The sequence below is a fragment of the Mitosporidium daphniae genome (genome assembly GCF_000760515.2).
Source record: "Mitosporidium daphniae strain UGP3 chromosome Unknown contig-64, whole genome shotgun sequence".
Lineage (NCBI taxonomy): Eukaryota > Fungi > Microsporidia > Mitosporidium > Mitosporidium daphniae.
In genome coordinates, this window is record NW_013546160.1 from 294 (window position 1) to 27,214 (window position 26,921).

At 44.0% G+C, this 26,921-nt stretch overlaps 12 protein-coding genes across 12 annotated transcripts; 5 read left to right on the plus strand and 7 right to left on the minus strand.

Moving 5' to 3' along the window:
- Nucleotides 1-740: 740 nt before the first annotated feature.
- Nucleotides 741-10,501, plus strand: DI09_64p10 (vacuolar protein sorting-associated protein Vps13; the record flags this gene model as incomplete). The annotated part of the gene is made up of 8 exons (XM_013381550.1): nucleotides 741-780; nucleotides 1,024-1,187; nucleotides 1,246-1,965; nucleotides 2,019-2,228; nucleotides 2,279-7,620; nucleotides 7,741-9,475; nucleotides 9,520-10,125; nucleotides 10,163-10,501. 8 exons carry the CDS (start codon nucleotides 741-743, stop codon nucleotides 10,499-10,501), a joined length of 9,156 nt encoding a protein of 3,051 aa, XP_013237004.1.
- A 9-nt stretch (nucleotides 10,502-10,510) lies between these two features.
- On the minus strand, nucleotides 10,511-10,885 carry DI09_64p20 (uncharacterized protein; the record flags this gene model as incomplete). The annotated part of the gene is made up of 1 exon (XM_013381551.1): nucleotides 10,511-10,885. The coding sequence occupies one exon, from the start codon at nucleotides 10,883-10,885 to the stop codon at nucleotides 10,511-10,513; it is 375 nt and encodes a 124-aa protein (XP_013237005.1).
- A 104-nt stretch (nucleotides 10,886-10,989) lies between these two features.
- DI09_64p30 (uncharacterized protein) lies at nucleotides 10,990-12,062 on the plus strand (the record flags this gene model as incomplete). The annotated part of the gene is made up of 2 exons (XM_013381552.1): nucleotides 10,990-11,310; nucleotides 11,649-12,062. The coding sequence occupies 2 exons, from the start codon at nucleotides 10,990-10,992 to the stop codon at nucleotides 12,060-12,062; spliced, it is 735 nt and encodes a 244-aa protein (XP_013237006.1).
- Nucleotides 12,063-12,475: 413 nt separating this feature from the next.
- On the minus strand, nucleotides 12,476-13,668 carry DI09_64p40 (uncharacterized protein; the record flags this gene model as incomplete). Its single annotated transcript, XM_013381553.1, has 2 exons — nucleotides 12,476-13,354; nucleotides 13,606-13,668. 2 exons carry the CDS (start codon nucleotides 13,666-13,668, stop codon nucleotides 12,476-12,478), a joined length of 942 nt encoding a protein of 313 aa, XP_013237007.1.
- Nucleotides 13,669-16,017: 2,349 nt separating this feature from the next.
- Nucleotides 16,018-16,776, minus strand: DI09_64p50 (uncharacterized protein; the record flags this gene model as incomplete). The annotated part of the gene is made up of 2 exons (XM_013381554.1): nucleotides 16,018-16,603; nucleotides 16,700-16,776. 2 exons carry the CDS (start codon nucleotides 16,774-16,776, stop codon nucleotides 16,018-16,020), a joined length of 663 nt encoding a protein of 220 aa, XP_013237008.1.
- An 83-nt stretch (nucleotides 16,777-16,859) lies between these two features.
- Nucleotides 16,860-17,863, minus strand: DI09_64p60 (uncharacterized protein; the record flags this gene model as incomplete). Its single annotated transcript, XM_013381555.1, has 3 exons — nucleotides 16,860-17,073; nucleotides 17,103-17,441; nucleotides 17,466-17,863. The coding sequence occupies 3 exons, from the start codon at nucleotides 17,861-17,863 to the stop codon at nucleotides 16,860-16,862; spliced, it is 951 nt and encodes a 316-aa protein (XP_013237009.1).
- An 883-nt stretch (nucleotides 17,864-18,746) lies between these two features.
- On the minus strand, nucleotides 18,747-19,270 carry DI09_64p70 (uncharacterized protein; the record flags this gene model as incomplete). The annotated part of the gene is made up of 2 exons (XM_013381556.1): nucleotides 18,747-18,855; nucleotides 18,900-19,270. The coding sequence occupies 2 exons, from the start codon at nucleotides 19,268-19,270 to the stop codon at nucleotides 18,747-18,749; spliced, it is 480 nt and encodes a 159-aa protein (XP_013237010.1).
- Nucleotides 19,271-19,515: 245 nt separating this feature from the next.
- On the plus strand, nucleotides 19,516-20,271 carry DI09_64p80 (uncharacterized protein; the record flags this gene model as incomplete). The annotated part of the gene is made up of 1 exon (XM_013381557.1): nucleotides 19,516-20,271. The coding sequence occupies one exon, from the start codon at nucleotides 19,516-19,518 to the stop codon at nucleotides 20,269-20,271; it is 756 nt and encodes a 251-aa protein (XP_013237011.1).
- A 2-nt stretch (nucleotides 20,272-20,273) lies between these two features.
- DI09_64p90 (putative tRNA pseudouridine synthase 1) lies at nucleotides 20,274-21,267 on the minus strand (the record flags this gene model as incomplete). The annotated part of the gene is made up of 2 exons (XM_013381558.1): nucleotides 20,274-20,748; nucleotides 20,828-21,267. 2 exons carry the CDS (start codon nucleotides 21,265-21,267, stop codon nucleotides 20,274-20,276), a joined length of 915 nt encoding a protein of 304 aa, XP_013237012.1.
- Nucleotides 21,268-21,770: 503 nt separating this feature from the next.
- Nucleotides 21,771-22,310, plus strand: DI09_64p100 (uncharacterized protein; the record flags this gene model as incomplete). Its single annotated transcript, XM_013381547.1, has 1 exon — nucleotides 21,771-22,310. The coding sequence occupies one exon, from the start codon at nucleotides 21,771-21,773 to the stop codon at nucleotides 22,308-22,310; it is 540 nt and encodes a 179-aa protein (XP_013237001.1).
- A 297-nt stretch (nucleotides 22,311-22,607) lies between these two features.
- DI09_64p110 (uncharacterized protein) lies at nucleotides 22,608-24,869 on the plus strand (the record flags this gene model as incomplete). Its single annotated transcript, XM_013381548.1, has 1 exon — nucleotides 22,608-24,869. One exon carries the CDS (start codon nucleotides 22,608-22,610, stop codon nucleotides 24,867-24,869), a length of 2,262 nt encoding a protein of 753 aa, XP_013237002.1.
- Nucleotides 24,870-25,006: 137 nt separating this feature from the next.
- DI09_64p120 (uncharacterized protein) lies at nucleotides 25,007-25,888 on the minus strand (the record flags this gene model as incomplete). Its single annotated transcript, XM_013381549.1, has 3 exons — nucleotides 25,007-25,279; nucleotides 25,307-25,786; nucleotides 25,823-25,888. 3 exons carry the CDS (start codon nucleotides 25,886-25,888, stop codon nucleotides 25,007-25,009), a joined length of 819 nt encoding a protein of 272 aa, XP_013237003.1.
- Between the last annotated feature and the right edge of the window lie 1,033 nt (nucleotides 25,889-26,921).

The window sequence follows — 26,921 nt, forward strand, 5'->3', positions numbered from 1 at the left end:
GGATGAACTTTCCAAATCTCGACGAATTGTGGTTATTTTGCGTCTTAGCATTTCCAAACGCCTGTAGCACTATTTCGGAAAGCGAAATCTAAGGCAGTTTGTAAACTTTAAAATTACCAGTCTTAGGATCTTCGGATCTGGATCGCTGGAAAAGCGAACAAGGTAATTTAAAATGTGATGACATGTTCGTGTTTTTCCCGATCCTGACTCGCCAGATATTATAATCGACTGTGGATGGTTTTTTTCGGTCAGTGCCGAGAACGCTCTATGTGCCACATTATAAATGTGAGCATCATCTCGCGTTGGAGATGCTCTAATTTTTTCAATTTTTTGATCCCCATATAAGAGGGCTTCGTATTTGTCGCTAAATGGGTTGATGGCGATCAGAATGTCCCCAATAAATGTGTATATGTTTCCCTCTAAAAATCTGGTTCGAATCGTACTAAGAACTAACGGTGTTTACAAAAACATTTAACCTTCCCGACTATCTATGCGTGCAAAGGCCAAAAGATTGCTGACCAGCGAGTGACTTTGGCAAAGCTCCTTATCATTTGTTTCTCCATCCTTATTTCCCTCGCTTAAGAAAAGAACGGAAGGCATAAGGCCAAATTTGAACAAACTGATAAAAAGAATCCATAACAGTGATCTTGCAATTAAGAGTTGAAGAATGGCATAGATGGCGCCCAATCCAAACCCTAACCCTCGCGCAATTTAGGGTTAGGGTTGAGCCCGGCTACAATATGTCCCAGCAACAACATTGCAAAGGCGATTGGGTGGTAGGTAATTTTTTGAGATATTTTGTACTTGGAAATTGCATAGATTTTAGTAAAAATCTTTTTAAAAACTTCAATCTAATTAATCAGCAGCCTTCTGTACTTTTCGGACCATATGTTCGAATCATTCTTTATCAATTTGTTCCAAAGATCTTTTGGGGTCTACTTTGTCAACTTGGAAAATACCAATTTTAAAGTAGGCATATGGAACGGAGATGTCAGTATTTCTAATCTCGTTATCAATTCTCAGGCTTTTTCGGGCTCAATATCATCATTGCTCCTGACTACTGGTTTGAACTTTTCTTAATGCTAGGATCCATTTCTGAAATTTCAATCAAGGTCCCATGGTATAGCCCATTCAAGCAGCCAGTTAATGTATTTGTTGATGGTCTTGCATTACACTTTAAGCTAAAGGTATTCTTTGAACTTGATCCTCTAGGACGACTACATGGTTATGTCTGACCTCAAAAAGGAAATTTTTCTCTTCTTCCATAAACACTTTCAGGCAGAAGCGGAAGCTACCGGTAACTCTTATGTAAAGTCCCTCAAATCCAAAATCCTTGATTCTTGCAATTTGTTCATAAAAAATGCGCAAGTTGTTGTTGAGAGAAATTCCCGCAAATTTGCATTCAAAATATCTTCATTGTCTATTTTATCGATTAGCGATGCACTGGAGGCCCCGGCTGGAGAGCCGATTGAAACACCAGCAAGGGATTCTATTGATATTTCTACTGGAAGCCCGGTGGAGATCTCCAGTTTGGATGCGGTTGATGTTTGTACTGGAAAGCCTGTCGAGATTTCCACTTTGCACGCGGTTGAAGTTTCGCCTCCTGTTAACGTTGGGCCGAAATCCACTTTGCGGATCCTTTCAATTGAAAGCTTTACTTGCTCGTTCAATGCTGGAAATCTCGATGCCGAAATGGCAACCTTTGTTGATGCTTCTGTTTTAAGTGTTAAAGTCACACCCAAAAGTGCAGGCGAAGATTCGAAAATCTCTGTGGACCTGCTTATGGATTCTATCTCAATTGAGCTGAGTCTAGAGCTTGTCCAGGCGTATCAAAGTATTTTGAAAGACTCTCAAAATCAAACCACCAGCCTCAAATCGCTGGCAAAAGTAGTATTGCAGAAAAACAGGGCGCGTTCCTTTGTTTGGAGCTGTATGGAAGCTTTTTGTGCCGACCGAAAATCCTATGTATGCCACTATAATAGCAAGGTATTGTAATGAGGTGTATTTATGCATCCTAGCCGTCAATAGAGTCTCTTCAAATACTAAATTCAATTGAGAAGAAGTATGACGTCCAGGATATCTTGCTTTTCAGGGATATTGCCAAGTCCGTTCAGAAAAAGAAAGGGCTCTCTTCATTAGCATTGAGGTTCCCAATGTTTTCCTCGAAAAAATCCGCAAATATGCATGCAAATGCTTCTCCTTGTGGAAATCAGGCAATCTCAAAAACAGTAAGCTTGCTCCCATCTGATTTTAGACAATGATACTTGCAACGTCAAAGATAGAAAAATTGTCCCTTTCTTTACTTGTTATCAGTGGTGGCGCGACAGCAAATTTTACCTTTGAATTGGGCTCGCTATTTTTAACCACTGAATTTACATCCAACTGGTCTCAATTATCAGGTACGGGGCAATTTGGAAATGTTTCTTTTGCGTATCAATTGCCAGATAAGGAAGAAAAATTTCTTTTTCAAAACGACGAAAATTTGGACTATTCATCGGATGCTGGGGAGGGATTTATTTGTAAAAACGTTGTCGAATATGGCCCCAATGATGGCTTGACGCTCAATATTGCTCCCATTTCGCTGAAATTAAACATGAGTACCATCACGCTCTTGCAATCTGCATGCGATGCCTTTTTCTCTTCATTTCCTGTCGCCATGCATGCTGCACATAGTAGTAATGATCTGAAATGGGCTGTTTCTTTGCAAAAAGTTGATATCGCTTTGGCTTTATTTGGGGATGCGGAGAGTTTGATGTTTTCCATTGTTGACATCGAGTTCGCTTGTCCTGAAGGGAATTTTCTAGAGCTATCTTTATACTCGATTTGCTCATCATTCCAAAATTCAGCAAATGGCCTGCATACGATTCCGCTCTTGGAAATCTCAAATTTCAGCGGTAAATTTATGGACCACATTGCGGATGTTTATATTTCGAGGATAGCTTTAGGCTTATATGACTATCCCGTTTGGCTGCTAAGAAAGTCGTTCGCCTACTTTGAGTCTTCGTCAAGCGAACCGGTAAATTTTAGCCTGGTTTTGAATGTTGATCAATTTAAAGGCGAGCTCTTTTATTCGTCAAAATGCACGGAGTCACCGTGGAATGTTTTTGAGGGTGGAAATCGTGCATCGACGCTTTGTTTTTCGTTTGACAAGCTGTGCGAACTTGAAGCATCGTCTGTCATCGTCAACTTATCAACAACGTCAAAAGAGTATCTGAAGATAACTTTTAATGAGCTCTTTGAACTGACCCCTTTACGAAATGAGCTGCTTTTTATTGAAGCCAAGCAACCTCCGGAGGCATTTAAGAATTACTTTACACCCTGCTACATTCCCAATCCAGACAATGTTGAAAACAGCTCCTTTTTCCGGTTTGTACGAAAATCATCACCAATGGAAGTGATTTTCAAGCAATCCGATATGTACTCCCTTTTTTTGCAAGCATTTGTTGTCGACATTGATTCAAGCTTTTGCCCAGAGTTTATTGTTAACTTCCATGCGTATTTTAGTCGCCTTTTTGTGTTCAATCTGTTTGCCCCTGTGCCGTGTTCGTCGTTTTTTTGCTTTCCCGTCAATCCTCAAAGAAACAGCAAATTCCGCATGCTGCTTTCAGTTAAAAATTCGTGCTGCAAGCTGTTCCACGTGCCTTCTGCATATCAGCGCTTGTTTATTGAACAGGGAGATGTAACCATTGACTATGAACGGGAAATTGATTCCATATTGTCGAAAAAGAACATCGAGGTCGTTTTGAATACCAACTCGTGCGTCAAAAACGCATCGGATGAGACACTCTTTTCGTGGGGGAAACCTTTGCATGTGCAGTATGTTTCTCCAAAATCGGTGCACAGCACAAAATCCTACGTGCAGGAGCTTGCAATTTGGTGTGCAAACATTTTCTTATATCTTTCGGAGACCGACTTGCGCGATCTTGTGCTGTTTAAAGAAAAGATTCTTCATTTTTTGGATATCTTTTTTTTCCAAATCGACTGCTATTTGGACTTACCATCGCCTTGCCACACCATGACCAGCTCGTTGACTTTAACGCTGGCTGATGAAAACGAGCTGGTGCTGCCATCGACGGTGTTCGAAAACTCCTATCCATTTGAGTTTTCCATTTGCCCGTATAATGGCATTTCCGTTATTTTCAGCACATTCCAGTTTAAATCGTCATCGAACCTGTCAACTGTGGAAATCCTTTCAGAAGAGCCATCTTGTTCATCGCTGAAAGTGAACATCAATGACATCAAGGGCATGGATGAGTCGTTCATATCCAGACCGTTCACCATTGATATCTTGTTGAACAATGCCAAGTCGACCATCGATATTTACGAGTGTCTGTCTTTCAGATTCCATGGTGCAAAGGCCAAATCAATCACCTTTTTGCTGTGCTTTCTGATGGAGTTTGTCCAGTCAATTCCATTGATCTTGGAGGGCGTACCTTGCAAAAAGGCAACCGAATTCGTTTTGCTTTTCAATGCGAAAAAGATTGTCGCTGAAATTGGTGCTGCAAATTGTGAATCAATCTCACTGAGCATGCTAAATTGCTTGGCCCAAGCATTCAGCTCTGGCGGCAACAAAATGGACATTTTTTACTTTTTTGCAGGGTATTCGTTGAAATACAAGAACTATTGCATATCGGATGAAGACGTCATCGTGCCGAGCTTAATCGATAAAAGTCTGCTGGTTTTTGACCCATGCATTCTTGCAAACTTGGTGGACGGAAATACGCAAATATATTGTCCCAAAGCCCTGTCGCTTTATACGGCATCGCCTTTTCGAGGCCAGTTTTCGAGCGAAAAGACTTCCACGAACGAGGGCAGCTCCTTCTGCATGGAGAGCGTGCAAAAATTGAACTTTTTCGTCCCATTTGTTTGCAAAATTTACGATGCTTCTGTTCTGCACCAGGCGTTCAATTTTATTTTCAGTTCTATTCCCAAGAAGGACCTTGAGGCTATTATTGATCCCAAATCGTCTTTGTTGGTTTCAACGCGCTTATCGAGCATCGATGACATCACGCTTTGCTCGCAGGTTTCGGTTGGCTTTTTGCAAGGGATTTACATCTTTTTACCCTTTGATTTCGATGCAGGCTCTTTCTATCTTTTCTGTACACACATGCGGTTCGCAAGCAACGCAAAATTTTTTGCCACGCCAAATGAAGAGAAAGAATACTTTCGCTGGAATGTAGCCGTGTCCAATCTTTGCTTCAGCGTCGATCCGTCCATCATCATTAGCGATGGAGGGGGGGCTCTGATCAGCGATTCCTATTTGTTCCCATCTTTGCCAAAAGATTCAAACAGGCAGATTGTCACTCCGGTTTACTTGAATGTTTCCTTGGATGGCAAGCGAAAACATCCATCGCTCTCCGAAATATGGTCCAAAATCGAGGTATCAAAAGTGTGTGTAAACATCACGTCCAATGACATTTTGCTGCTTTGGAACCTTTCGTCCACGCTTTGTGCAAAAATAAAAACCGGCAATTGGATGATCCCATCAAGAGGCAGCGTTCCTCCAATCGAGCTGGTCAACCAGATCTCTTTGGCTATTGCCGGGGTCGAGATTCTGGTGATTTTCGAGGACTATGCATTTACTGGCGAAAAGGAGATGCAACTCTCGTGTGCAAAGTCGGCCCACAAATCGACCCCACCGTCTCTTTCTTATTCTTGCCCGTTTTTGAAAGTTGTCATTCCAAAACTGGCCTTGGAAGATGCATATTTCAAGGTTGAGAACATCCGGTTTTCAGAGGACGAGGAGGAAGAGCCGGAGCCCTTTGATCCGGATCTGAACGTTGAAGATGATTCCAATTCGATCCGCTTTGATGATGATGCAAACTCTTCGTATTCCGAATTTTTCTCTGACATTTCGGACGAACTTTGCAACCTTTTCGTCGTATTCACGATGGAGGTAAAAGTCGATTATTTCAACTCTGATAACTCCACATGGGAGCCTCTGATCGAGACATGGCAGTTTACTGCCACCATCGATCGCAAGTGGTTGCGGGCGCTCAATATGACCACGTCTACAGAGGTCACCATCTCATCGATGCACAATCTCGAGTTCTGTGTTTCGCAAGTCTTTTTGAAGTATGCCGCGCTGTATTTGCGCAGAATTTTCTCTCTCTGTAAGGACCTCGATTCGGTGGCTACAAACAGCAAAGGCCAGAGTGCTTGTTCTGCCCATGGGCAGAACTTGACATTCTTGGTGCGAAATGAAACGGGCGTTGATCTCATGTTGTGGTCCAGCGATGGAGTGACGCCGACAGATAGCACATCTGGAGAGACAACTCCGACTGCCGTTGAAACCACGGAAATCTGTGATCGATTACAATCAGGCGAATCGCTGTATTGGAGATTTTCATCCTCGCGCGATCCCATCTTGAATGTGCATCTGCTGGAGGATCGGTTTCCGTTTGAATCGATAAGGAACATCCCTGTTAACAAGTATCTATCGTCACTGTTTTTGTTGCGGCCGAGCATGGATGGCATCAAGCATTTTATTGTTGCCGAGGTTTCAAGCTATAACCTGGCATCGGCGGCCCGGATGGCAGGGCAACCTGCAACATCGGCGGCTTGGCCCTCAAAATTTAGCGCCTCATCCACGCTTCCAGTGTCAAGCCTGGGCTCGACTTTTGATCCACATTGTGCTTCGTTCGCCCTGCATGATCCCATTACATATGCAAAGCGCATCGATATCAGCTCTGCACTACAGCTGCAAAATCACACAGATATCGTCTTCGAGGTGATGTTTTTCATCCCAGATCGGCTGTTTCAGAGCCGCGAGTTGGCTTCGTTTCTGATTCCACAGATTTATGTTCTCGAGTGTTGGCCAGGCGAGGTGCAGGGCGTTCCCCTTGATATTGCTTACTATTCACGCTTTAAGATCCGTCCCAAGTACTTTGTTGCCAAGGAAAACACCGAGAACTTGCCCAATTTTTCCACACATGCCCGCAACTCCAAAAAGAGCAGCCCCATTAACTCGGTGCGCTACATCTGGTCTGCATCCTCCGTCGATTGGCGCACAGTTCTAGATGGCACTAAAGCAGAGAAAAACAGCACTTTGCTGTCTGCAAATGACGTTGAGCTGATATCGAACCCGGATCTGTCGTTTGTCTCGGAAGGGGAAACCAGCGGCCTTTCACAAGTCTTTTCCGTTTCGACAATTGTCCACTGCGAACGGCTAGGCGATTTCAGCATGCATTATCCTGCGATGCGGTGCCATTTTTTACCGCCCGTCATCATCAGCAGCCAGCTCCCGTATCCCATCACATTCAAAATTCTTGATCGGCGGCAGAAGGTCAACTTCAAAGCGTCTTTGGCGAGCTATGAAACGCTACATTTGCACTATGTGGCTCTTTCCGCGTCAGAAGACATCGATGGGGGTCCAGCGTTGCTGGGGTTGATGGTAGATATCCCTGACATTGGGTGCACCTCGCGCAACCCGTCACTCATTTATCACTCTGCTGAAGCGTCACGACGTCTAGTAAGAGCGTCCAAGCAAACACCAGAGCAGCGGACCAAAGTCGAGAACCGCGCAAAAACAGAGCCAGAGCAGCAGAACCCATACGTGGATGACTTTATTGAGCTTGTCAACGGAAATGGCCTTCCTTTGGTTCTGCGCATAAACTACAGGTGAGCAAGATGCCATTTTAACGGTTACAGGTCGTTTGAGTGTTCGAGCGTTGTGAAGCAGATTGAAATATATGCCCCATATGTGGTGTTGAATCAATCAGAGCTAGACATTTCATTTAGACAGGTCTCTGCATTGCTACCGGGCAACCAGGGTGAGAAGAGACCACATGCGATCGGTGCCACGAACGGGCTACTACCCCTTCTTTATTCATACGGACGCAACTCCGGGACGCTAAATCACTTACTCAAGTCTTCCCATGCACGGTCAGTGATTCGCACCAAAGACACGGAGTGGTCAAAGCCAATATCCATAGAAATTGTCGGCTCGTCGCAGCATCTTGAGCTGTGCGGGCGCTCCGCTTCGTATCAGCTCGGAATTTCCGTTTCGACGGATCCCCGCACCCCAAATTCCAAGGTGATAATGATCCGGCCACGCTTTGTGCTTTATTCAATGGTCGGCTTTGACTTTTGCATTGCTGCCTCTGCTTCACCCTCCAATGTGAATGTCGTTTCGCCCAGGACGCTGATCCCATTTCACTTTGGACGATCAAAGAGCGAAGACCACGACTCGCCGGCCTTTTATGCAGTCACGCTCAAAAAAGTGTCATCGCCACAGGACTGCTGGAGCGCGCCCCTGATTCTAACACAGCTTGGAACAAGTTTCCTTCGCTTTGAGCGGAGCGATGACCCTGCTATCGTTGTCGGTGGACCGGAGCCAAAACCCAACCCAAAGGCAAGACTGCTAGCCCCGACCTCTAATTTTGATGCTTCGCTGTCTCCGGGAAAAGGCGCAGCCATCACATTGGATACTTCCAATGCTAGCATATGTACAGAACCTTCAGCAGCATGTGGATTGTCACCGCTACTTAAATGCCAGGCACTGATGGAAGGCCCTACCTTTTATGTGGTCTTTTCAGCGCAACAGCAATATCCGTTCATTTTGGTGAACTCGTGTTCGCATCACGCACTGACATGTCATCAGGTCGGGTCCCACAGGCTCTATTACTTGCCTGCACGGAATTCAGAGCCATTCGGTTGCACAGTGCCAAACGAGGAGACAGATGCCCACAAAGGCACTCGGAAAGCCAGGGATATTTCTCCCAACACGTCTCCGGAGAGAACAGAGGACTCTTGCAGGCCTTCGGCAATCTCGTTTTTTTGGGAGATGCCCTCAGTTGCGGAGAAAAAACTGGCCATCTATCTGGACGATGCTGGCAAGAAGAAGGAAATCAACATTTCCGAGATTGGCACCCTGGAGCCACTCAAGTTCCGAATGAGGGATGGCACGTACACCATAATCAATGCCAAGGTAGAGCTGATGGGAGGCTCACAGAGTCTGCGTGTAGTTTTTTCAGAATCTCCGCTGTTAGATACCACGCCCAAGAAGCCCTCAAAGAAATATCCACAATGGAAGTTGAAAAAGAAGATCAAGAAAAAAATGAAGGCCCTCAAGCAGTCCATACAGGTCAGCAAGAAGAGCCATTTCCTGTCTCTTCAGCGAAGATTTTTCCACTCCACCATGCGGGAAGAAGACATGCGACATGATTCATCTGCATCTCCGCACGGTGGGTCTGTGTCAGAGAAACGGTTGAGCATTTCCAACTTGCTTTCCGGGCTCAAGCTGAACCTGGAAATCCAGTCACGAATCGGCATTTCGCTCATTGACAATAGCAATGCCTGTGAGGCATCTGAGCGCAGATTTGAAATGGCCAATGAAACGCTTTTTCATGAGCTAGACGAAATTGCATACATCGCCATCGAGGGGCTCTCCGTAACGTACCACCTGCCTTCTGCAGAAGAGTCCATTAAGTTTGCGTCTCCAAGCTTGATGAAGCTGTCCATCAACTGGCTGGAGGTTCGTTGATCTCCTGTTTTTCTCACTTGTAGATTGATAATCAGTGCGCGCTTGCCACAGCACCATTGGTTCTTTACCCCTCAGTACTGAAAAAAGAACGCTCTCTGCAAGGGGACGAAGATCTGCTCGATAAGATGGAGCATCCGTTCTTAAAGTTTATTTTGATTGAGGATGAGAACCTGGCCTCCTCCGGTATCAAGTGCTTCCAATATGGAGGTCTTTTAATCCAGGAGTTCTCGCTAGAGCTTGACGGCTATTTTATCAGGCGAATGGAGCAGTTTCTTTCCTTTGACTCTACCACGCTGGCCCAAGTCTCGTCATGGGCGCTCAGTGGCAGCATGGAGGCGGATTTTGATACCATTTGCTCGTTGATGGAGTCGCGCAATGGAGACAAATTGCTCTATTTCGAGTGGCTGCAGATTCATCCCATCAAAATCAACCTCTCCTATTCGAGGGCAGAGTTTCCGCCGCACATTCAGCTGGCAAAAGAGGGCCAAGCAGAGCCTCTTTCATCGATGGCCGAGATCCTTGGAAACATTCACGGAGCGCCCCTGCGGTTTAATGCCTTGATTTTACAAAACCCGATCTTTGCATATGGAATTTTCGTGAAAATCCTCAAAGAGCACTATGGAGACCAGCTCATCCAGCAAGTACGTGTCCCCATCATCTCAATGCATAATGTTGTAGGTTCACAAGGTTATCGGTTCTTCAGACATTGCCGGAAATCCCATTGGAATGTTCAATAGCTTCGCATCTGGAGTGACCGATCTCTTTTACGAGCCTTACCTTGGCTTCATTTCGGACAAACCGCAAGATTTCGGAATCGGCATTGCAAAGGGCAGTGCGTCTTTGATCAAAAACACTGTTTATGGCATTTCAGATACACTCTCAAAAGTGACCAATTCGTTTGGTAAAGGACTGTCCATCACCACGTTGGACTCTGAGTTTCAAAAGGAGCGGAGGTGGAATCGGCGCAAGAGAAACAGGCCAAGACATGCTTTTTCAGGTATCCCCTTGCAAGTGTGAATGTAATTTTTAGGTACGGCCAAAACTAGCGGCCAAAACATAACTTTTAGGCATGACTACGGGCGCAAAGTCTTTGGTAACATCAATTGCCTCCGGCATCACGGGAATCGTGGAGAGACCCATTGAGGGCGCCAAACATTCCGGGATTCCTGGGCTCATAAAAGGCATTGGCAAGGGAATAGTTGGGGCCGTCACAAAGCCAGTGGTCGGCATGTTTGACCTTGCCTCGTCCTTGACGGAGGGCATCAAGAACACAACGTCGCTCATCTTTGACGAAGACATTCTGGATAGATGTCGGCCGCCCAGAGTGATTGCTGCCAGTGGGGCCATCAAGGTTGCCATCAATTGAGGTTGATTTCTAGGATTACGATTTGGAGGCTGCATTGGGGCAGCAAATGATGAGGGAGGGTGCGAATGGAAAGTTCATCCATCTCACATATGTTTCGCACTTTTACCTTCCAAAGGGAAGCTCCCTGAAATCGCTCTTTATGAAGCATGCCATTGAAACGGCCTCCGTCGGTCTGGTGCTCATTTTGCACACGCGCGGAGTGGCGTTGCTTTCCTCAAAGGGCCAAATGGAAGAAATATGGTCCTTTGACTTTAAAAGATACATTAGGCTGTTGCCAAACGCAGAGCTTGAGGCTGCATTGGATTTGTCTGTTTTCCATGTGGTTGCCATTGAAATTTACCGCTCCATGGTCGAAGACGACGATTACGAAACTGCTTTCGATGATGAAGACGAATTTCTGCCGCTCGAAAAACGGGCCAAATTGAGGATTCTGCTTTTCCCTACTTCTCAGATGAAATATGTAAGCTTGCGCGGTTTATCGTTGTTATGATTTAGAAATTTTTAAGCCAGTTTAAAGCAACACATGTGGCATGGCGACAGAAGAATCAAATAGAGCCAGACTGATGGGACCGTGTGGTCCGAACTAGGGCCGGGCTAAGGCTTGGGGGGTTAGCATTAGGGCTGCCGCTGCGATCAGAATAAATTTATCACGCAATATGACAACTCCTGTATTTCTGGCAAAATAACGTCTTCATACGAGCTTTTCAGGTGATCGTCGGAAAGCACGACCACAAAAGAAAATGCCTCCTGCGCCCATTTATAGGATTTGTTGAACAGATGCAGTATTTTGAGCTTTAGCGCGTGGTTCCATATCTGCGTGACAATGTTCGATACCAAGCTGTCGGTGAACACTTGCTAACAATAAATGAGCGCTGCAATACCGCATGTTTCCTGGCCAGGACAAGTAGGGTTTTGTCAAAAGAAACATCCTCAACTGCCGAGTTGAAAAAGCCTGCCACAAGCGAATCTATCACCAACGAAAACTGCTCTTCAAAGCGGCCGGTGCTGGCCGGCTGGCTGCACGTCTGCAAGCTCTCTTCCAAAAGGGTAACGCAACGTTCAACTATCGGAAACAAAGACGCACAGATTGCTTGGAAAGAAGCCCGCGGTAGGGTTTCAAGTAGCATGCAAAAAATGTCTTCAAGCGAATCCAAAGATGCGTTTGCGATAATTTCAGAACACAATTCAGGCAATCGGCTGGTTGAACATTGACTTTGAATGGCAAAAGCGACGCTGTGGTACTGCAGCTTTGCCCTCAATGCAAGTGTTGCATGTGGCTCCGAGATATGCATCGCCTTGATGCTAGAATAAATTTCGGCAGCAGCCGTATCCAAAGAAGGGATATCATTGCAGCAGCCGAGCTCCAAGGCCAGGGAAAGAGCAGAAAAAGACAACAAGGCCGATTTTAGCGCCTGGGCTTGCGACGTTTGGGGGTCCCGCAAAAGGTGCACAAACTAATGCAAAAATGAACACCAACAATCCCAACCTTGAAGGAAAAGAAGAAGAAGCGAAAACACGTTTCAAAACAGCACAATTTGGAGAGGCGAAGGCCATAATTCCAACCTACAATCACCACGAAAGCTTTACAAGATTTAAATAAATCGCTGACCAGCAAATAAGAAAAGTCATCCAATTGGTGCATGACCGTTTGGATCCACTTGTGCACTAGCGCCTTGAATATGATGTGGCTTACATTGGTCGAGTAGGTCCAAAATTGCTGCGAACACTACTTGTGCAGCACTGGAAAAGCAATGTTCATCAAAATGATCATAAATGTTTACAAGGTACGAGACCATCACCTCCAGACACAAGGAAACATAGCAAACGGAGCTCCCTCTCTTTCCAAGAAAGCCGCACATCATGTGTAAAGCGAACGGAATGTCAACCAAAGGGATATTTTCAATCAGCACTTCGTGGAATGCATAATAGAGCTCTTCGCTGGCCTGAGAAAGGCTAGCCACATCATTCATGATAGAAAATATCTGTGCAACCGAATCGCCGGCATTGAGTTTTGCGATCGTCTGCACGTGCAGTATTAAGATCAACAGCTTTGGTTGCGCATGCTCGGTGGTTTTGATTCGTGACAATTCCTGAACAAAGTTCTTGGATGCGTGGTAATCGTTCAGAATGCAACTTAATAGGACGGAGATTTCATAGGAAGTGGCAAGATTTTCAATGCAATTTGTTTTGTATGAAAGCAGTTGCAGACACTCCGTGATGGCCTTGGCGTCTTCATATGCCTTTGAGTTGAAAAGCAAGTGGATGCAGTCGAAAAGCACGACCGACAAATGGTCTGTGATGCCGCTGGTGAGCAGGCAAAATGATAACGAGCAAAGATGCTGTTTGATGGAAGAGATGATATTTGGCCTGTCCGCCTGCGTGGATGCATCCAGCTGATGAAATAGCAGCTGGAATTTCAAGAGAACGACCTTGGAGTATAACTCTGCGTTACAATCCAAAATGTTTTCGTTTTTACGGCAAAAGGCATTATGGCAATTGAGAGCCTGTGAATAGCTAGTGACAATGAGAAATGACGCCTGCTAACTCCAATCGTTCACAGATGAGCATCCACAGCTGTTTAACGTGCTCAAAAAAAGTCACATTGACTTGCAAACTACAAAACGCATCCGTGATGACTTTGGAAATTAAACGCAAAATTACAGCGTAAAGCAGTGGCATCGTTTTGCAGCATGCTGGCCTTCAATAGGATGTATGGCGGTAAGCTTTGCATCTAGGGGGCTAGCGACAAAAGTACCTCTATCGCCTTGTCGATGTAAAGCAACGAGTCCTGTTGAGCGCTAGCATTTCCTTGATGCATTGATTCGGCAAGCTTATAGTAGTAATATGCAAGAATAGAGCTGATTTCAGCATTGCTGATGGAGAAAGTTATTTCTATAAGTTGGGTTAGGAAATCCGAAACAAGGGAGCAATCAACAGTGGCCCCAGACAATTGGTCAACAAGCTTCTTTATGCGAATGTGGATATCAATCACCTAATGCCTGATGAACAGCCAAAGCCAAACGTGTTTTGGGTCTTGCACTTGCTTTAGTAAAGCCACGATTTCCGCCAAGGTAGCTCCAAATTCAAGACAGGACTTGTGTTGCACTTGGGATGAGGCGCACTTGGGTGTCAGGCTTTGTTCAACCTTTGCGCACAGAAAAAAGCACTTTTTCTTTGCAATTTTAGCAAACAAATGGCAGATGTTATAGGATAACAGCATCGTAATGACCTAGGCTTTTAGAAATTTGGAAACTTCTAAGCAATAATCAATAACTTTGTTTTTATGTGGCGACGTTTCTTCCAACTGAAATTGGCCGATCTCAACAAACAACATCAGCTCTTAAAAGGGTTATATAAGAGTCCATCTACTTTCAAGATGGGACGGAGTTAGCGTTGATGGGGGATTAGAGGTGATTGTTCGATGGCAGTTCTCGAAAAATACAAACAAATTCTTTGCATCACTTTCAAGACTCGTCGTTCGAGATCCGGAATTGATGATTTCAATAACTTGGTTCCAAACTTTCACCACTGCATGCAATAGTACTAAACGAATTACTTTGTTGCAACGAAAATGTGCATTTCTCAGCTAAGAAGCAGTCTAACGCTTCTTCTTGCAGGAAGGACAAATCCAACTGATTTCCGCCACACTTCATGCAAAAATTTGCCACAAAACGCACTTTCATGAAAAAGCCCATTTTAATTTGACTGGACTCGTGCTCCATTTTTCGGACACATTATTTCCGCAACAAAAACCCGCTCTATGGCAGCGGCTTTCAGCTAAAGTATGCGATGTGTTGAGGGAGGTACAAACCTTCAACCTAACTGCTATTTGCTAGAGCCCTCATCAATAAGGCTGATTAGCGGATAACGAACCTTACCGACAATTTTTTGTGCTCTTCGACGGGAATGAAATCGAACCTACCCAAAGGACTATGTATGCTCGCAAATGCGAATAAAATAAGAAATCAATTTCAAAGCACTACATTTCAGGCTTTTCTGTGCGATTTTGGCTTGTATGTTTATTTGAGCGAGTGCACATATGGATATATATCGATGGGGTGCACTTTGACCCGCCTTCAGCTGAGATTTATTGAAAGAACACCTAAAGTCACCAATTTTGGCATCTGGGCGCAAGGATAGCAAGATATTGGATGCTTTTATACTTTCATGGATGATTCCATTTTTGTGGCCACATTTGACTCCCTGTGCAAAATATTGATCTTTTGAATAAAGGATTCTAATAATGTTTGGATGTTTCAGCTTGGGTTGGATATCAAATCGTTCATTCAAGGCAGTCAGTTCAGCCCATAGCTCTCAATTTGTTTAAGAATTGCATGGCTCTGGCTTGAGAATTGGATCGGTTAGTTCGGCCCTAAGTTGCACAATGAACATATGATCTGCCTGAACATATGACCTGCCTGAACATATGACCTGCTTTCGTTGATATCTGTACTGTCAAGGCATTTCTCAATACTGCGTTTCCACTTAAATGGGCCCTTAAAAAGTGTGAAACTAGTTGCACCAATTAATCCGAGAAATTAATTAGTCTGTTCAGAAATACTTTCCTCATTTTAATTATGTTTCATGTTCTGACGTCATGCCGTTTGTACCGCAAATTAATATTTCGGTCAAAACGCGTCATAATTTGTTTCTGATGTAACCTTAACCCTCAATAGAGCATTGGTGTCAGCTATTGATGTGGTTAAAGGGTAACGTTTTTATGTGTACAGCGCCCCATGTTTTCCCTTTTATTTTTACAGCGGTGCAACGCTTAACCTCGGCTTTACTCGAACTTGTTCACAAATATCTCAAAAATAGTGCCGCTATTGATGCTATTTTGGGCTTAACCGATCTGATTGGTCGCAGTACTGCCATTTTTATGTATTATCTAAAGTTGTCTGTGACCGATCGACTACTGTTGATGATAGAGACGTTACGTTTATCTCAAGGCCGGCTATTATGAAGAATGCCAATCTCAAGTTTACGTCAAATTTCCCTCCTGCCCCCCCCCTATGGTCAAGAGAGCAATGAAGCCTTTTGAATATCCGATGAGAAACTGACCAGTTTACTGAGAAAGTTGTCGATCTGCGCTAACTTCAACTTGTAGTTTTTCCGATCTCTAAAAGCGTTCAAATATGTCAGAAGGGGGCTCTGAATGCGGATAAATTTAATTTGACTTTTTAAGTCGGATAATTTTGGGCCTTGTGGAGGACAAGCTTTGTAGCATTGCATGTGTAACAAGAAAGGTCGGCTTTGAGGAATCAATCGGACAATCTGAAATGTATGTGCAATTCTGGGCAGGCCTGAGAGGGTTGCTTGTCACGGCGTTAGCTTCTGCAAGTCTCTCCTGCACGCGAATCCCTTTGACATTTTTTCGAAGCACAAAAGCCTGCCTATCTGAATCCCTCTTTGCATTTTCTGAGGAGCTATTTGGCGTTGGATTATTTTCACACGACCCTTCCAATACATGGGAAGACCTTTCTAGCTCTGGCTCCGGCGTAATAACCCAAGAGCAATCTGTAAAGACGGAGGGGAGCACATTTTCCTCTGCTAACTTTTTGTCCGGTTTTCTTCTATCTCGAGACATTGCACATTTAGGGGTGTCAAGACCAGTTATGCAGACATCTTTTTGAGTTTGATTGTTAAAGTTTGGTAATGCTCTCCACGTAAAAGAGTTCCTTTGGGCAAATGTAGATTTCCGCCAACCAGAATTCTGCAACTCCGCATCTATCTCAGATAGCGTCTTTGACTTTCTAAATGTCATTAAATTTGATAAAATTGCAAAGTTAAATCGTCACAATCAACCCCCGGGTAAATCGTCGCCATATACTCATGCTACAAAAACACACATTGGTGATGCTTGCTTGTTCTGAGTTTGTGCCCGCAGTGCACCGCTTAAATTTCCATCTCGCGATCCGGGAATCATGGCATCCGAGTTTCAACGCAACATTGTGTGAAAAGACTTGAGAATTAGACTTTATTCTGTACAAATACGTAAAAAACGGCCTATCATCGACTGGAAATGATCTTTATGATGGCGGGTATTGAGGGCCTCAGATTCTGATCAAGGCTAAGCATGTCCTCAATCAGAGACTGAAGGTTTCTTGACACCCCGCTCATAGAGATTCCATTCAACGGAGAGTGGCTTCTAAGTAATTGCCACGAGTCACCTTGGCTGGGCAGCTCAATATTGGCTGCAAGCTCTAAAGCAATCAACCCCATACTACAGTTTAAGGCGAAGCCAACACGTACCTGAAAATGTCAGCGGCAGGAGAAATAGCGCCGGATAAGATTTCAGGAGCCAAGTATACTTTATCGCCCTCTGTGATGTCATCTGAAATCAGCTGCTGAGAATGGGAATCCGTTGATTCGTAAAGATACTTTCTTGCCAGGCCAAGATCAGACACCTTGTATGTGAATTTGGATGATAAAGCCCCGCTACTTAACAGGATATTTTCAGGCTTCAGATCGAGGTGGATGTAGCCTTTGGAATGGATGTGTGAGAGGGCCTTTGATAGTTGCTCTATCAGGTCCCAGATTTCTTCTTCATCAAATTGACTGCCAGAATATTCGTTGATCAAATCCAAAAGACTACATAAACGTCACTAACATTACCTCCCATTGGGACAAAATTCGGTTTCAATGTAAAGGATGCCGCTTTGTTCCCAGGCCGAAAGGATCTGAATGCAGTTTGGGTGCCCGGAGATCGCCCATAATGCCAGTATCTCTTCGAGTTTCATCCTCCTACAAGGATGATGAGATGTGTGTGCGTACCTGTCGAGATTCCCTGAATATGGGCTTTTGCTTTTTTTCACACATGAAATGCTGGATTCATCATCTACCTTACAAACCTTGTAAACTTCTGCAAACGAGCCAGAGCCGATGGACTCCAGTATGTCAAATTTTGATAGAAAATAATCTTCGTTGGTGTGGCTGGTATTGTCGTCAGCGTGGGCTGGCGCGATATGATGCGAAAAATTGGATGAATCAAAAAAGTTAGCTTTAGGAGACATCCATTCGGAGACTTTTCTCTCAAATAGGCTGTTATTAAAGACATTTCCATTCTGCCTGAAAGGAGACAGGTTGATGTCACTACGATGCTCTACATCTTCAATATCGGAGTCGCTTGATGAAAATGCGGAATCCTTTCGATCTATTGAGCCCACCTCAAATACGAGTCTCCGTGGGGATGATGGCGCATCAATGCACTCAAAATTCATCAGATAGTCTTGCTCTGAAAAAGGTAGGGTTTGTACATCATTGAATGAATCATAAAGAGGCTGTCTTATGGGCGAAGTAGATGGCCCTGTTTCCGACATAAATACAAATTTGGTATTGGACTTTTTGGATGGCGTTCTGGGTGTTATAGATGGGTGCAATAGATCGCTATCTTCGATAGATTGCGAAGAACAGTAATTTTGCGTATCCTTGAGTAGGGGAGAAAATTTTGCTTTAACTCTAAATTTCAATGCGGAGGGCGTAGTTGTGTGTCGATTTTTTTTTGATTTGTACCCAGAATGTGAAAAAACATTAGGATCCGGCTTTACGAGCTTCAACGGAGTTTTAAAAGTCTGAGGAGACGGTGTTGGTATCGGAAACTGAGATAAATTACCATTATTCAACTGGGCCAAGGACGGTAAAAAGTCTTATGATGACGATTTGGGAGGTGTTATGTTCATATAGGTTGATTCCATAGCCAATGCTTCATTGCAAAAGTCGCGCTTGATGGATGGCTTTCTAGGAGAAAAAGGATTAATATCGTCAACGCTTTCATATCCACTTATCATATTGTCACTAAATGGGTCCGAGGATAGATGGGGTGGATAGAGAGGACGAGGACGAGGACTCATGCTATGCACTACAGTAATTTATTCATGCAAATTAATTTATTAGTAATTATGTAATTAGAAAAACAATAATCAAAATTTGCAATTGGTCCCATAGCACAGTGGTAGTTGCGACTGCCTCGTAAGCAGTAGGCCGCGAGTTCGATCCTCGCTGGGACCTTTTTTAATATTTTATTAAAATTGTCTTCTCCTCACCCTATACATCTCCCTTTGAGCAGCAAATAGATCCTTCTTTAATTTTGGAGTTGGCTCTTTGGGATGCATAAAATTGCAAAAGCCACCTTTAGTGCATTCGCCATTTTCATTTTGCCTGCAACATGCCTCTCTAAATTCTGTCACAGGTGAAAGCTCTGCATATAAAGGCCTGCCGCTGTAAAAGCGTTGATTGAGAGCTTCCACGGCAATTCCGGCCTCTTCTTCGGAAGAAAAGCGAATATAGACGTTCCCCAAAAGATGGTCGCCCAAATTTTCACAAATATTCATGGCCTCGATTTCGCCATATTTTGTCGAAATCTCTATGAATATATCCTCATAAAAGGTGTCAAAGTGTTCTTGAAGCTGGGACTGTGTCATTTTACAATTTGGATCGTGAGAGGGTGGTATGTATAAATTGGGGATGAGCATTGTTGTCGAGTATGGGGGTTTTATATGCTTCCTAGAACATCTTTCCCCATGTCTGCAGGCTCCAATCTTGAAATAAAACGAGCAGTTGACCCTAAAAATCGGCATACACGAAACTTACTTGTCCTTTTCTGTACCATGGATGGAAGCTAAATGATCTGCCATTTTTTAGTTTAAATAAAAAATTTTTAAATTAAATGTTTTTGACCGACTCGCACATCCATTTGAAGGCACTTCCAATTTCGGCCGATGTATCTAAAGCACTTTTGGTTTCAATTGATCGCTCAGAATGGGATATGGTGTGTGATTTTGCTAAAAAGAGTCCTTCATGCATAATCCCGGCATTTGGCACACATCCCTGGTTCGTTTCAAAAGTCTCCCAGCGAGAAGAATATTTAAAGCAACTTTGGTTTTATGTTCAGTCCTTCCCTAATTCTTTGCTTGGAGAAATAGGTCTAGATTCTAGTAAAAGGCATTTGAATTCCTTTGCACTACAAGAAGAACTATTTTTTGACCAATTTAAACTTGCAAATCAATTAAGAAGGCCTATTTCGCTACATGTCGTTGGAGAAGTATCCGTTTCTTCACTCTGCCAATTTTTGAGAGCATTTCCTCTTTGTAGACCCCCTTCGATTTCTCTGCATTCCTTTACAGGCTCCCTGACCCAGCTTCGCCAGCTGCGAAATGCCTTTGGGGAAGATACCAATGTATTTCTTGGCGTTTCTCAAAGGCTGTCAGGAAGACTTCCACTGGCGAAGCTGCATCGACTTATTTTGGAAATGCCAGATAACAGGATATTAATAGAATCTGACGACGAAGCGTGCAATCAAACTTACATTAGTGACCTTGAATCTGTTGCCGGAATACTGTCAAATTGTAAAAATTGGGACTTGGCACAGTCAATCATTAACACGCACAACAACTTTTTGGAATTTGCTTTGTGTCCACAATAGCTTTATATAGTTACATTTGTGTGCTGTCTTGAATAAATATACTCATCGAGCAGGAGTGCTCCTTGCTCCGAAATTTTCCTTACCGCTTCCAAATCATGCTCGAAGATAGAAAGATCCCTAATGGAATCCTGGATGTGAAAGGGCCCAATTCTGGTTCTTTCAAGAAAAGTGAGCATGCCAAACGTGCCGAGCTCTGCCGAAATATCTCGCACTAGCGATCGAATATATGTGCCCCCCATGCAGTCAACAGATAGTGTAATAAAAGGAGGGTCAACATTGACAATCGAAATACTATTAATGGTAACGGGCCTGGCATCCAAGTCGGGAATCTCAATTCCCCTCCTCATCAAGTCGCATGCCCTCGTTCCATTAACTCTCAATGCTGAAAACCTGGGACGATAAGAGATGAAAAGTGAGTACTTTGGCGGGACTTGGAGGATATTGTGGCCAATAAATTTCCTAACCACATCCTGAAGCCTAGTTGGGTCAAATATGTCACGAGAAAGAGATTCCGAGCGATCGACTATATTTCCAGTGGCATCAAGGGTATCGGTACCTTCGCCCAATTTCATGATTGCCGTATAGGACTATTGACGTTAACATTTCAAACATCTGTACCTTGGGGCCTTGCAATAGAGTTCCTAGCTTTTTAGTACCGGAGCCCAGCCCAACGACGACTATACCCTGTGCCATTGGATCCAAGGTTCCACCGTGTCCAATTTTGCCCAAAACAGAAAGAATATGCCGTTTTGAAGCGTTCCGCTGCGCACCCTCGCTTCCGAAAGAAATTGGATGAGACTTGCAGTATGCCGACCATAATTTGGTATGTAAATTGTAAACAAATGGATTTGTAATTCGGAGGGAAGGCTTAAATACAGAAAGTATGCCATTAAGGTTTATGGAATCAAAGAAATAATTGTTCACGATGTCGTCTGAGTTGAAAGCCCCATGTTTTCCGATGGGGAGCAGCCTGGAATTAGGTAGATGCCTGAACATCGAATATCATATGGGGACCACCACCGGTGAAAATTAAATTCTTGCAGCAAAATTAAAGTTTATTAATCCCGAATTCGTTTTCGTGGACTAAAGTTGTGCTAACTCCATTTATCAAATCGTAGGTTGACTCGACATTGGGTATTTATCCGGCCTTGATCTTTTCAATACATGATAGCGAGACGGAAAACAAACCCCTGGCAAAGTATTTTATAAAATGCCATATGGTAACCGAATGATGCAGTAGAATTGCCAAAAGGAAAAACAGAATCATATATGCAACAATTTTTTCCATCGGTTCGAGCATGTAAAAAGAGGTGGCAAGCTCGAGCCTCAAATAACCACGCTTCATTGCACTCAAAAAACTGCGGTTTTCAGATCGGCCTTTATTTTTTGGCACATAATCTGGGTAAAATTCGGTCATAGTAAAAATAAGGTTCACAAAATACTCTATTCATTTTGTTTTGACTGATGTTTGATAGATCTATCAAACCAAAATTTTTAACATGGAAAGGCAAAACCCAAATGCGGCCTGGCTTAGCCAGAGAGGAATTTGGGTAACAAGCCTGGTTCTGGTTATCTTCCTTAAGCTAACATTCTCGGCAAATATAGTTGGAGTTGAGGCATCTTGGACGCTAACAACTGTTGTTTTCAACGTCGTCTGCTGGGTCTTTTTCCACAGGATTAAAGGGGTTCCGTTCGACGATGCTGGAATTCAGGGCGAATATGCATGCCTCACGCTTTGGGAACAATTAGAAGCGGCAGAAGAGGAAGGGCCAATAGGACTAAGAACCAAAAAGAAGCGGGTAATATGCGGTTCTCCCCAGCTCTCTCCGAGAGAGATTCCCGACAGTGTTATCGGGGGAACAAGGCGATCAGCCATCAAGGCAGCAAGGACAAAGCGGTTTTTAATTGTACTCCCAATTGCGCTCTTCTTACTTAGCGCGCACAACTCACGCTATGGCATGCTTGCCTTTGCCTTGAATTTCACGTCAACGCTTTTAGTTCTTCTCCCAAAAATTTACAACTCCAAATTGGTGTCCTAAAATTATGCAAAAATAAATTGTAAAAATTGATGCAAAATTTTGAATTCCATTGGCTAAGACTAATTCCATTGGCCAAGACTAATTCCATTGGTCGAGACTAATTCCAATCAATTGCAATAACAATCATGTCCTTTCGTAGCCGTTTATTTCCTGTAGGAATATTTTATGAAAAAACGGGAAAAAAAGAAAAAACGCAGACACTCATGTGTATGTTGCGGGACCATAAACGCCTTTCCATATTCGGACTGCTTTTTATGCTGCGTATGTGAAACCATTACGGACCTTTCACTTACACACATGTATACTTCACAGTTCTCAGTATCGATCGACAAAAGTCTTATTCCAGGAACGGCAGAGTTTACTTCTGCTCTGATAGCCGCTCATGTAAGCGGAGATTTGGAAGAGGGTCGCTCTATTCTATTTTCGGGATTCTCATCGTCATTTGTTCTGGGGCTAGCATTTTCAAGAAGGACTCAAAGTGATCATGATTATAAGACGATAATCGATAGCGAATCTTTTAATAACTTTTACTTTCAACTCACTGAGATGAAGTGCTCGTTTTTTACTCAAACACTGATGGCCTCTCTTGACCATTTGGTCAGACGGCCTGGTGTGCTAAATATGGAACAGGAAGCGAGCCCAGTGAGGTGGATTTTGGTGGCCCTTCTGACCCCTTTTCTCTCCAGGAAGAGATTGTCGATGGAGGGCACTTTTCACCACTCACTTGCAAGACGCCTCTTTTCGCTTTTAAGACAGGCCTGCTGGAAAAGAAAAAAAGACTTTCAACATAAAATCGAGCTGCATGCAAAATCACTAAAAGAAATTCCTAAAGGGAAGGCACATTCGGAAGAAAAAGCCCTCAAATCAACGGCTTCCTCCACGTCTATATTGAATAAAATTCTCGACGCGCTTCCATTGCCACTTTTAAGGCGACTAGCGGAGCTTGCAAATTGGACCCTCAATGTGCGAATTGGAAGGATCTCTAGTGCTAATTGCAGCTCTGCAAAGGCAAAGGCCAAAATAATTGCTGGCGATTGGGTGATCCTTGCAGGCGCTTATATGCTGCAAATGATTTCAGAGTCTAATGGACGGGTTTATCGAATGGAGCCCTCAGAACTTTATAGTATGGCCATCGACTTGATTCCGATTGAGGTTATTTTGGCGGACTGGCACCAGACTACCTGCTCAGTGTCTTTGAAAAATTTATTAGCTTCACGGGGCCAGCTCCGCTTATTTGGAGAAAAAAAGATGCTTCTTGCCAACCACCCAGGAATTATCTCATTGGGAATCAAGTCTAGGCTACTGGAGTCTGAGCTTTTCCCAAATGGATATGCTTCAGGATACCCTATTCCTCTTGTGGTAAGGATTCCTCGATCACCGCTGAGAGAGATGCTCCATGCGTCCATTATCCAATTACTCAATGCAAGCCCCCCACAGCTTCGTGGGAGGATCAAGGTAGAGTTTCAAGGTGAGCCTGGAATCGATGCTGGGGGCTTGCTTCGTGAATGGCTGCAGCTTCTTATACATGCACTGATGGATCCTACCCTTGGTCTTTTTCAGGCAGATATTTGTGGATTTGAACTGAACGCACCCTGTGTCTGGTTCCACAGTGGTGAAAATTGCAGTCAAGGGGTATTTGAACTGGTGCATCTACTTGGGACAATCCTAGGGCTCTCCTTGAACAATGGAATTGTACTTGACCATAGACTTCCATTTGCACTCTTCAAAAAATTGCTTTCCCCGGACACAAATCCACCGGCATGCGTTTCAGCACACGGGGAATCTATGTCCTCTATCACGTTGGATGATCTCTGGGAAATTGCGCCTACCCTTGCCCGCGGCCTTGGCCAGCTGTTGGATTATCACGGGGAAGCAGAGGTTGAAGATGTTTTTCAGCTTCAATTCACTGCTGGATTTTCCAAACCAGGCCCAGAAAAGAGAGAAATTATCGATCTTACCAATCGTGGATCCGAAATCGCTGTTACGGGGGAGAATCGCGAAATTTTCATCTCACTTTATCTTGAACATATCTTCCATCATCGTCCAGGAAACCACTGGACAAAGTTTCGAGACTCGTTCTACTCTACACTCAGCGGTTCGACAATTGCGCTGCTTTCGCCGCAAGAGTTAAAGCAGCTACTTTCTGGGGATCCTGCAGAGATCAGTATCGATCTTTTACGCTCCGTTGCACTCTATGAGGGATACTTGTCGGCCGAGCATCCAGTTTCTCTCTGGTTTTGGGATATTCTCACCTCATACTCTGCTGAAATGCGACGCAAGTTCCTCATCTTTGTAACGGGTGTTGGACGTCTCCCTGCTGCCCTGGCTGCCGCTGGTGCTGCTGGCCATTCCGGCATGCCAAATCAACAGGGCCCTTGGGTTATTCGTCTCTGGGGAAGAGATGCAAGTTGGAAGAATCTCAGTGGAGGCGAATACCGCCCGCTTGGGCGGACATGCTTCAACCAGCTCTGCTTGCACAAGGGATATCCAGATATGGAGACTCTTCGACGTTTGCTCACAAACGCCATTGTCGAGTCCGAAGGTTTTGGTATCGAGTAGCCGGATCGACGTGACATTGGCACGATGATGAAAGCAACAAGCCGACCAACTGATTGCTAATTTTATTGCGCCATTTGGCATCCGTGGGTATCGACATTAGTGTTGGCATTTATTTGTTACTAGGCCCATTGTGGTTACTATTCCTCGCCCTCAGAATCTTCCTCCTCCTCATCTTCCTCATTCTCTCCCTCATCTTCATCCTCATCATCCTCATCTTCTTCTAGATCCTCGTCATCATCATCAATCTCCTCCTGTGAATACTCTCCTGAGTAGTATTTGATGGCGTTTGGGTATAGCTCCGTAGCAATTATATCTGCAACCTCACGATCTTCGTCAGAAAACCATGCAAAGAAGGAGGCTGTGGCCGTGTGGCGTCGCTTCTGATTGCCCTGTGTCGGCTCAATCAGGTTCTATTGAATAATAAATCACATTTATACCATGCCAGGAAGCCAGTCAATTGGATAGTTTTTGGTGCCTTCCTCTTCGTTAATTTCCTTAACAAGAGTAGCATTAGAAAAGTAGGGGTTGGCATTAAAGGTAAAGATAATCCGTTTTCCTTCGCCACTGCTACTGATCTTCTCTACAGTGATAGAGGACAGATATGAGAAGACTGCAATGTCCTCCTCTTCGAGAAGTGTGCCAAGAACAGGATGGTTTCTAAAAGCAATGCTCCAGAAAGCGGGGATTTCCGCCTTGATGATGGCATCCCGCTTTTGTAAAAATGGCAGCTTCTTCTCATCATAGTTTGCAAAGATGTTGGCGATCTCAATTGAGCGCTGGGTGTCAATACTATCGAGAGACCCTTCGATCTCAAGCAACTTATTGAACGCAGCTTGTGGCGATTGTTCTGGATGTGGGTGTACGGTCGCGAGAGAGGACATTAGTGGTGAAATGTTAAAAAACCGCTCTCCTCCACCCTGATATTCACATATTGCTTATTTATTAAATTTTACCATTTCAAACCCTACCCGAATGAAAACTAATTGAAGAGTCCCGTTTATTTGATTACCAGATTCCATGAGAATCGCTTTTGCTACTGGGAATGCAAATAAACTTAGCGAGCTTCAGCAAATTCTGAATGGTGTTCTTGAAGTTGATGCCATCTCTTTGGATAGTACTCTTGAATTGGTTAACGATAGTTCCTGAAATGCAGGGCTGCATAAGGGATATTGCTGTGGCAAAGTCAAAGGAGGCATTCAAGATTATTGGGAGGCCCGTGCTCACTGATGACACTAGCCTTACATTTTCTGCATTTGGAGGCGAACTACCAGGTTGGCTCTTGTTTTTCATCGTCAGGGCCTTATATTAAATGGTTCCTCTTGGCGAACGGGCCAGAAGGTATCCTACGCAATGTTCTTATGCCAAGGAATCTGTAGGCTCCTTGATGGATTTGCCACTAGATCTGCAGAGGCTATCTCAACTTTTGCGTATTGCTTTTCTGCTGAGCAAGAGCCATTGATATTTCAAGGGCGATGTCGTGGAAAGATTGCTCTATCTCCAAAGGGCATTACTTCATTTGGCTGGGACTCCATATTCATCCCAGATGAAAGCGACGACAAATCGTTTGGTTTTAATTCTGCTTTTCATATAGGTTCGCTGAGCTTACAAAGGAACAGAAAAATAAGATTTCGCATCGCAGCAAGGCCCTTGAGCTTTTAAAACAGCACTTTAAGACTTGATTTATAAAATTGAGATCAAATACCAAATTTTATTAATGGAAGTTGGATCGATCGCCGATTTGTATTAACCAATGCGCCAAATTGAGGCTTATGCGATTACTTATAACTTTTATCGCTTTTTGTGGTTATTATGTGCCAAATTTTCTTTGCAAGCCACAACTCAGCCTTTTCAGGGCCGTTACGAAAATCGCCTCTACTCCGCAGGGTCATTTTCCGGTGTTGATTGACGACAGTTTGTCAAACATTTATGGGGCTCTTCGATGCGGCTGGAGAGCAATTTGGGTTTCCGAGGATGCCCCAAAAGATGCGGTTTTCTTGGAAAACGACCTTAAATATATGCACTTTGAGGGCGAGAAAGACAATTTGGCACATA